Source organism: Pelobates fuscus, chromosome 2, assembly GCF_036172605.1.
Source record: "Pelobates fuscus isolate aPelFus1 chromosome 2, aPelFus1.pri, whole genome shotgun sequence".
In the NCBI taxonomy this organism is placed as follows: domain Eukaryota; kingdom Metazoa; phylum Chordata; class Amphibia; order Anura; family Pelobatidae; genus Pelobates; species Pelobates fuscus.
The window spans coordinates 105,740,770-105,749,741 of NC_086318.1; the positions used below are offsets into that span (position 1 = coordinate 105,740,770).

At 41.9% G+C, this 8,972-nt stretch overlaps 1 protein-coding gene across 1 annotated transcript; it reads right to left on the minus strand.

Annotated features, from left to right (window-relative positions):
- Positions 1–237: 237 nt before the first annotated feature.
- SIAH2 (siah E3 ubiquitin protein ligase 2) lies at positions 238–2,779 on the minus strand. The gene is made up of 2 exons (XM_063442523.1): positions 2,224–2,779; positions 238–1,019 (listed from the first exon to the last, which is right to left on the minus strand). Exons 1-2 carry the CDS (start codon positions 2,599–2,601, stop codon positions 462–464), a joined length of 936 nt encoding a protein of 311 aa, XP_063298593.1. The 5' UTR covers positions 2,602–2,779; the 3' UTR covers positions 238–461.
- Between the last annotated feature and the right edge of the window lie 6,193 nt (positions 2,780–8,972).

Sequence of the window (8,972 nt, forward strand, 5' to 3'; positions counted from 1 at the left end):
TGTTCACAAAAATAAAAACCCAACAAGAACAGAGCCTAAAATTTCCTGACTATTCATGAACGCTGAGGAAAGTTTTCATTGAACATCGTAAACATAATGTACAGTTTTCCACTCATCAACTATGCAATACTTCCAACTGCTGCTATTGCATAGACTTGAGAAGTGGACATAGTTGTAACTAGGTTAGCCATCATTTATGCATTGGGAGAGGAGGAAAAAAAAAATTTGTTTTTTAAAAAAACAGCAACATTAAAAAAATAATCCATCAAATCTGTTCATGTTGAATCACAGCTTTAGTCCACTGCTATAAAGAGTTCTAAAAAAATGTTGGCAGACATTGGCATGATGCTTGGTTAGCAAAAATCAGTCCACTTTAATGAAGACGAATAAAATTCAAAAACTGCACTATTCATAACATAGCCACTTAAATAATCATCTTCTCCATAGAGAGCACAAATAAATTATGGACAACATGTGGATATGGTCACATTAATGCCCAGGTTTCCATTATCTGCAAAGAGATGCGCAATGGCAGTGTCAAAAACCAAACAGTCACTGTTCATGATTGCTGCCGCTACTCCATCATGAATAGACCTTGGAGTTGCTTCCCAAGCCAAACGTCTGCGGTTACCATTGAGTTCCAGTCTGTAAGCAAAATTCTCTGCCTGTTTTCGTGTGCCAATAAGAAGGACAATAGCAAAGAATTGTTGGTGTCCTTCATACTTTTCTTGCTTTTCAAGGACCAGCATGAAGTGGTGGCTGAAGCAGAACTGCATCATAACCCAATCAACAGCCCCTGGCAGATTAATGTCTGTTGCAAGGAAGACTATGTCTTCTCCTTGAAGGGTGGTGATGCTCTTGTGGGCATGTGTTAAGTGGGGCATAACTGCGTCCAATGAACCTTGCCATTTACAGGAAGCACCAGGACAAGGGCATGAATATGGACGATATTCACAGATATTCTCATGATTGGGCTTCTCTGTGTGAAGGAGGGATAGGGAGCAACCTGTAGACGAATACTAAAAGAAAGAGGAAAAAAATATTTTTAAAAAAATTTGAATCATATACAGTTGAAAAAGGATCTATATGTCCCCTACACCACCACCCCCAATTATGCATTAACAACACTTCCTTAATTGGTTCGTATATTTTAGGTTTAAAATATAAAATTCAAGTTGAATTCTACCAATTGATACTTATTTTTGTGTCAGGTTAAGATGTTTCCCCTCTATGGGATACTTTGCCTCAAAATGTACAATTCAATGACCAATTCAGACAATCCATGGTGTCATTAATAACACAATTCATTATAAAATGACAATTTACTATAAACATTTTCTACTGGAGTATTTATATAGGAAACCAAAACTTGTAGATTAGTAATACTTTATTTGGGGAAAGCGCATTCTACTAATTAAGTGGATGTGCCGGGGAAGTTAAAGATAACTACATCTTGAAATTAATGTTAACTAAAGTGTATTCCTATCACTAGTGCCCTTCTCTTTTTCTCCTTGGTGCAGCTTACCCGTCCGCCTCGTGCAACATTACAGAGAATGCATGGCCACCTCTGCAATGGTCCAAAGCAACGATCCTTGTAAAAAGGAGCATTAGAGACCTGATGCACATTTGTGACGAGCACCACACACACACACACATCCAAGATATCCCATGGAAAGACGTTTATGTTGCCCGTGCTAGACTTTGAGTTTGATATGCGTGGTGTAGAATGTCGTGTATCAGTTTTTATACCAGAATTGCCATCTCACAGCTCCAAGCGGGCTGACATCATCAGTAGAAAGTACAGAGATAGCAATGAGTGGAATATCAAGGAACACACTCCCACCTGAGTGCAGAATTAAAAAATAAAAATTTGTTGACTCATCTGTGCCATCTTTTGGACACCCTATGTTATATGCTTTAAAATGTAAAACACCCATGCCTGGTGTACAAAGTAACATTTCTGGTAGCTCCATAGACTATCAAAAGGTGTAAAAGTAATCATCCCCCGACAGGGATACCCCCAACCAGACACGTGTCCTGGGCCAGCTGTCATTTACCACCACAAGAGATACCAGCCAGGCAGTGCCAGGAGAGAGGGGGCACCCCACAGCCAGGCAGTGCCAGGAGAGAGGGGGGCACCCCACAGCCAGGCAGTGCCAGGAGAGAGCCAGCCCCAGGTGAGTAGTTCCATGAAGTTTGTGGTCAGGCTGTGTGGACACCTACCTTGCAGGGGAATAGTATGTTGGAGGCCACCTTCTCCATGGCCAGGTTGCGGATGCTGGGGGTGAGGGAGGCCCTGCAGGTGGTGCAGCAGCTCAGTTTCTGGCGGCATTGGTTACAGATGAGGTGCCCGGCCTGGCACTGCAGGATGGGGGGCGACACATAGTCGAAGCACACCGAGCACTCGAACAGCGAGGTGAGCTCCAGGTGCTGCTGGGACACGGGGAGGGCAGCGGCGGCCGCCGTGGGAGCGGAGGGCCCGGGACACAGCGTGCTGGACAGCCCCGGGGACGGAGCGTGGGGGGGAGGGAGCGGCGGCGGCTGCTTCTGTTTACCGCAGGGCTTGCTGGCACACGGTCCGGCGGAAGACGGGCGGCTCATGGCGCTCCGAATGAACCATCGAACTTCGGGCAGCGTGTTCGCGGCGGTGGGTGGAGGCGATGGGGTTAACTTCCGCGGGCCGTCACGGCGATGGCGCGCGTCAGCGAGACTCCGTCACCGGAAACACAGCGCCCGAACGGGGATCCCCGTGACCACGCCCCCCTCTCGCACCATGGCTCGCGAACCCCGCCCCCCTTCTGGAACATTGCCTCACGTGATCCGTAACGTCACGGCACCACCAGCTAGGGAACAGGGGGACATTTGGCATTCGGATGACGGAAGGGGCGGAGCCACCGCTTTGAGCGGCCATGCGATTGGTGGAGACGAGCGCGCGACAGCTCTGCTCTTCAATAGTTAACCGTGTGAGTGCCGGAGAGAGAGGCTACCCAAACATCACGTGACCCTAGCTCACACGCTTCATTATTATTGTACCAATTATGGGCGTGGCTGTTATTTCTATTGTTAGAGCCTTAGCCAGTTTCTGCATTAGGGATTTATTGTTATAAATAAAATGGTGTTTATGGTCTATCTTAACCCCTTAACACCGCAGCCAAATGTACAAGTTGTGAACGAAACAAAACCTGGCATTTGCGCTATATGTCTGTCCAACCGTAATTCACCTCTTTCATATTAAATGCACCCCCCCTTATTATATATCATTTTATTCAGGGGAAACAGGGCTTTCATTTAATATCAAATATTTAGCTATGAAACATAATTTAATATGAAAAAAATGGGAGAAAATAAGATTTTTTTTTATTTTTTTCGTTTTTCATGACATTTTAACTGTCAATGTCATAATACTGTTTGCTTTTACTGCAATAAAATACACATATTTGTATTCAGCAAAGTCTCACGTGTAAAACAGTACCCCCTATGTACAGGTTTTATGGTGTTTTGGGAAGTTACAGGGTCAAATATAGCGTGTTACATTTGAAATTGAAATTCGCCAGATTGGTTACGTTGCCTTTGAGACTGTATAGTAGCCCAGGAAATAAATTTACACCCATAATGGCATACCATTTGCAATAGTAGACCTCCCAAGGTATTGCAAATAAGCGATGTCCAGTCTTTTTTAGTAGCCATTTGGTCACAAACACTGGCCAAAGTTAGCGTTTGTATTTGTTTGTGTGTGAAAAATGCAAAAAACGCCAATTTTGGCCAGTGTTTGTGACTAAGTGGCTACTAAAAAAGACTGGACATACCCCATTTGCAATACCTTTGGTTGTCTACTATTGCAAATGGTATGCCATCATAGGGGTAATTTTCATTCTTGGGCTACCATAGGGTCATAAAGGCAACGTAAGCAATCTGGCGAATTTTAATGTGAAAAAAATTAAACACAAGCCTTATATTTGACGCTGTAATTTTTGAAAACACCATAAAACCTGTACATGAGGGGTACTGTTGTACTCAGGAGACTTCGCTGAACACAAATATTTGTGTTTCAAAACAGTAAAAAGTATTGCAGCAATAATATCGTCCCTGTAAGTGCTGTTTGTGCGTGAAAAATGCAAAAAACTTCACTTTTACTGGCGATATCATGGTTGTAATACATTTTACTGTTTTGAAACACTAATATTTGTGTTCAGCGAAGTCTCCCGAGTAAAACAGTACCCCCCATGTACAGGTTTTATGGTGTCTTGGAAAGTTATAGGGTTAAATATAGTGCTAGCAAATTAAATTCCCTATACTTTCGGCATGGGTGGTCAGGCAGGTCCCGCTAATTGTAATTAATTAGGATACCTAATTATGTAAAATTATTACATAAATATATGTGTAGAATTAATATATGTATATATACACATATGTGTATATATACGTATATATATATATAATTTTTTTTGAATATTTTTATTTATATATAGGTATATATCTAGTGATATATACGTATATATTTATGTATATAGATATATATATTATTTCGTTATAAGTGTATTTTGATATAAATATATATATATTAATATCAGAATACAGTTAGAACGAAATAAAACACATCTATATATTTTTTTATATTTTATTTTTAATTATTTTTTTATTTAATTTTTTTACGTATTTACATATTAATTTTTTTTATATTATTTATAAATATATATATATAACAATAATTATATATATATTTAATCCGTATCAGTCTACGTGTAATTTGATATTAATATATATATATAATTATATATATATTAATATTAAAATACACCTAGACGGTGTATGTGTATGTGTGTATATGTGTATATATATATACTTAGATCATATATATATAATATATATATATGATCTAAGTATATAATTTATTTATTTTTACACTGTTTTAAAACATTTTTATTTGATTTTCAGCCAGCAGGGGGACCAACTGTCATTACAGTTGGTCCCCCTGCTGGCAATGCAGCAGGCAGCTATACCGGCCATGTGATTGTGAGGTCCTCGCAAGGACCTCACTCTCACATGGCCGGGAGGGCTCCTGGAGGGCGGACGTGCCGCGGGGGGCTCCCTGGGAGTCCCCCGAACCGCGATCGCCGGCGTGGGACCGCCAGCGACCGGGTAAGTTACTAAAAACCGGAGGGCGTACTATTACGTCCGGCGGCGTTTAGAGCCGCTTTTAAAAGGACGTAATAGTACGCCCTCCGGTCTTAAGGGGTTAAAAAGAAAGAATTTACACATAACACACAGACAGCAGTGGGTTATATTATATCACCACCGCTCCAGCTCCCTTACTATCCTCACATTATAGTCAGAATGTCACCAGACAGTCACCAGTGTGATACCATGGCTCAGCGCCGGACTGGGAAGAAAAATTCGGCCCGGGCATTTATTAATTACAGCGACCCATTAAAAAGGGGGCGGGGCCAGAGAGGGTGTGTTTTGTCATCACTAATGACAAGAACGCCCCATATCAAAGTGAGCATGTTGGTTCAATGCTCTTCCAAGGCAGACCATGCAGAGAGCCCTGCTGGGGAGCTCTAGCATGAGAAAGGGAATCTGTATTTGTTCTGCGCAGTGCAAGCAAATTTAATAACATGCTTGCACTGTGTTTGCTTGAAATGTGTCTCTGGTGTCTCCATAGATGGGATACCAGGAGACAAAAATGCCAGGAAAGAGTATTGTGCGTGTGTGTGTGCACGCGCAAGAGGGTTATAGTGTTTGCGGTGTGTGAGCAGGGCCATCTTTATTATACATTGGACCCTGGTCAAGCATTTGCTTGGGCCTCTGCCCACCTAACCCCTAGCATGCAATTACTCCCTCCACCCCACCATACCAAAAAAAAAAAAAAAAAAAAGCACCAACATCAAATATCAGTGTTCCTCAACCTTTTCTCACCCAAGACACACCAAAGCTCTTCCCAGAAGTCCGGGGCACACCACAAGCAAAAATATATGGTCACAGGGTCACCATGCACCAGCACACTTGCTAAAAGGTTACACTGCCTTTAATATTTCTAACACAAAAAAACTTGCCTGTTGTCAGTGTCATTTTGCCACACAGTAATTGCCACAGTCAGTGTTCCCATTAAAAATATACCACAGGAAGTTTGCCCATTAAACACAGGGCCGCCATCAGGGGGTGACAACCATGACGGTTGTCAAGGGCCCGGCAGCCCTGGGCCCCACTTTCCCTCTCTGCACACATAGATAGCGAATATCGCCATCTGTGTGTGCAGCCGCGGGCCCCCGGCTCCCTGTTACCGCAGAGGGGGCCCAGGCAGCACACAGCTTCTTCTCTCTTCTAATAACTCTCGCGCGACCCGGTTGCCATGGCAACGCGCCGCAGGTCTCGCGAGAGTTATTGGAAGAGAGGAGAAGCTGTGTTGCCTGGGCCCCCTCTGCGGTAACAGAGCCTGTGGGCCCCCCCACCGGACCACCAGGGATGGAATCTCCCCCCTCCCTGGACACAGGTAAAACATTTAATTAAATGTAAAATAAAAAAATAATTTGATGTGAAAATGCCCCTTCCTCCCTCAGATTGCACATTTACACACACACACACACCACACAATATATGCACTCTGCATCCGCTACACAGACCCCCCCCCCCCCCCCGATCACTGCCAACATGGGGTGGTCTAATAAAAAACATGCCCGCGCTACATTTTCTGAAAGACTCCAGAAAACAAAGTCAGGACAGAACATATAAAATCAGGACTTTCCAGTCGACAGTGAACATTTTGAGAGGCCTGCGTAGTGTGCCAAATACAGGGTTATTCCCAAAAGGGAACTCTCGGGAAGTTAAAATGAACACTGAGCAAATTCCAAAGTTTAGCAGAAGTACATAATGATTTTAAAATTGGGTATTGTGGCCTAAAATTTGAATTTTCTTTGAACAAAAATCCACATAAGTGAATAAACCTGTTGGTAAATGAGAGAGGAAACTTCTGAACAACATTAAGTTTGACACGCTAATTTTTGTATATTTTTAGGTAAAGTGAAAAACCTTTAAAAATAAAATATAGGGATATTTATCAAGTAAAAAAAAATAATAAATAAATAAACCACCCCACCCACAAAGTGTTAGTTGATTTCTATTACATTCTTGTTATAGGATAGTAAAAGGGGTCTAGGGGAGAAAAAGTTGTCACAGCAAATGCTTTATGCACTTTTAACATCTGAGGAGAACAGATTTTATCATGCTAGACCAGTATAAAAAAGGGCAATAAATCACATACCCCTTAAATTAAATTGTGCTTATCCAGCGCAAACTTAAACAATTCCCTTCACCCTACAAGACATCAGACCCAAATACGAATCCCTAGTATTCGCTAGACACCATGCACAAAACTAAAAAGAAAACCTCCAGAAAAGAAACACAAATCAATAACACGTTTGTTCTTATAAGGTCACTTGCCTTTTTGCTCAGTTTTGACCTGTGCTTGTATCTTTTCAGAAATGCAACTCTGTTCCTAAAAACTGTTTCTGCAGGCATTGTCTAAAAAAAAATCACTTGAATTATCAGATTGTGTTTAACATACAGCCTGCCTGTACCACACAATATCCTCCTTTCTCCAGCCTGTTGGCCTTATTTAATAGAGTTTAATTATAACACACCTGCGGCGAGAAACATCACTTCCTGCCTGTGTTCTCCATCAAGAAACCATGTTAACATTGCAAGGCATTTACCAACAGTCAGTCACTGCAAAAGTAATGCAAAATGACATTAGAGCATCATTAACACCATTCTATTACTCCATACAATGTATTTAGAAATCCACAGCTAGGTTTAATAAATCATTGTTTTAATAACTGTCATAATGTAAGACCAGGCTGTATTGTGTAAATCATGCTAGACAGCTATTAGCTGGGCAATGACCATACAACATTTTTTTTTTTTTTTTAAACAACAGTGTCTTTAAAGGCATTTTTTTCATGCTTAAATCTTGATAGTTTTTGTCGAATACAAAAAAATAAAATAAAGGTTTTGGAGAATGTTGCACCATTCAGCACACCTACCAACATTTACCCCTTAAATGGATTCTATAGTGCCAGGAAAAGAAAGCAGACCATGCCCATTCAGTCTTACTGACATTTGGGAGTTAAACGATTTTTGTTCCTGACCATGCAGCCCTAACCACATCTTCCCTGGCTGTGACTCACACAGCCTGCATGAAAAAAAAAACTTTTCACTTTCAATTAGATAGTAACTTACTTTAAAAGTTATCTCCTGCTCTCTGAATTGAACTTTAATCACATACAGGAGGTTTCTGCAGGGTCTAGCAGGCTATTAGCAGAGCAAGATATAAGAAATTTAAATTTAAACAGAAATTGCGATGAAGTATAAACATTAGACGACTCTTTATAGGAAGCGTTTAGAAAGGCTGCGCAAGTCACATGCAGGGAGGTGTGTTTAGGGCTGCATAAACAAAGTGATTCAACTCCTTATTGCAGAGAATTGTGCATTGAGACTGTAGAGGCATGTTCTACAGGGCTCGGCCACGCTACAGTGAGGGAGTGACAGGAGGGAGCACTGAGCGCTTCCCTCCTGGCAGCCCCTCTCCTCATGCTGCGCACGGGTGGTGCGCCCTCATGGACGCACCAGAGCGGAGCTCGGGCGACTGCCGCATGAGGGGGGCCGGCACTCCTGGCGGCGCCCCTTCCCATGGGGCGCCCTAGGCGGCTGCCTAGTCCGCCTAACAGGTAGCGCCGGCCCTGTCTATACACCAAAACTGCTTCATTAAGCTAAAGCTGTTTTGTTGACTATAGTGTCCCTTTAACTTAAAATAGATTCACTAATCAGTCCTGCTTGTAAAAAGCTCAGTATGTCTTGGATTTTAATACATTTTTAGAAGTAATGAAACAAATACCGCAAGTAGTGATTTTTGGTTTTAAAGCAAAAACTTACCAAAATTTGTTATGCTGAGATTCAAATTTTTATAGTTGTCACAT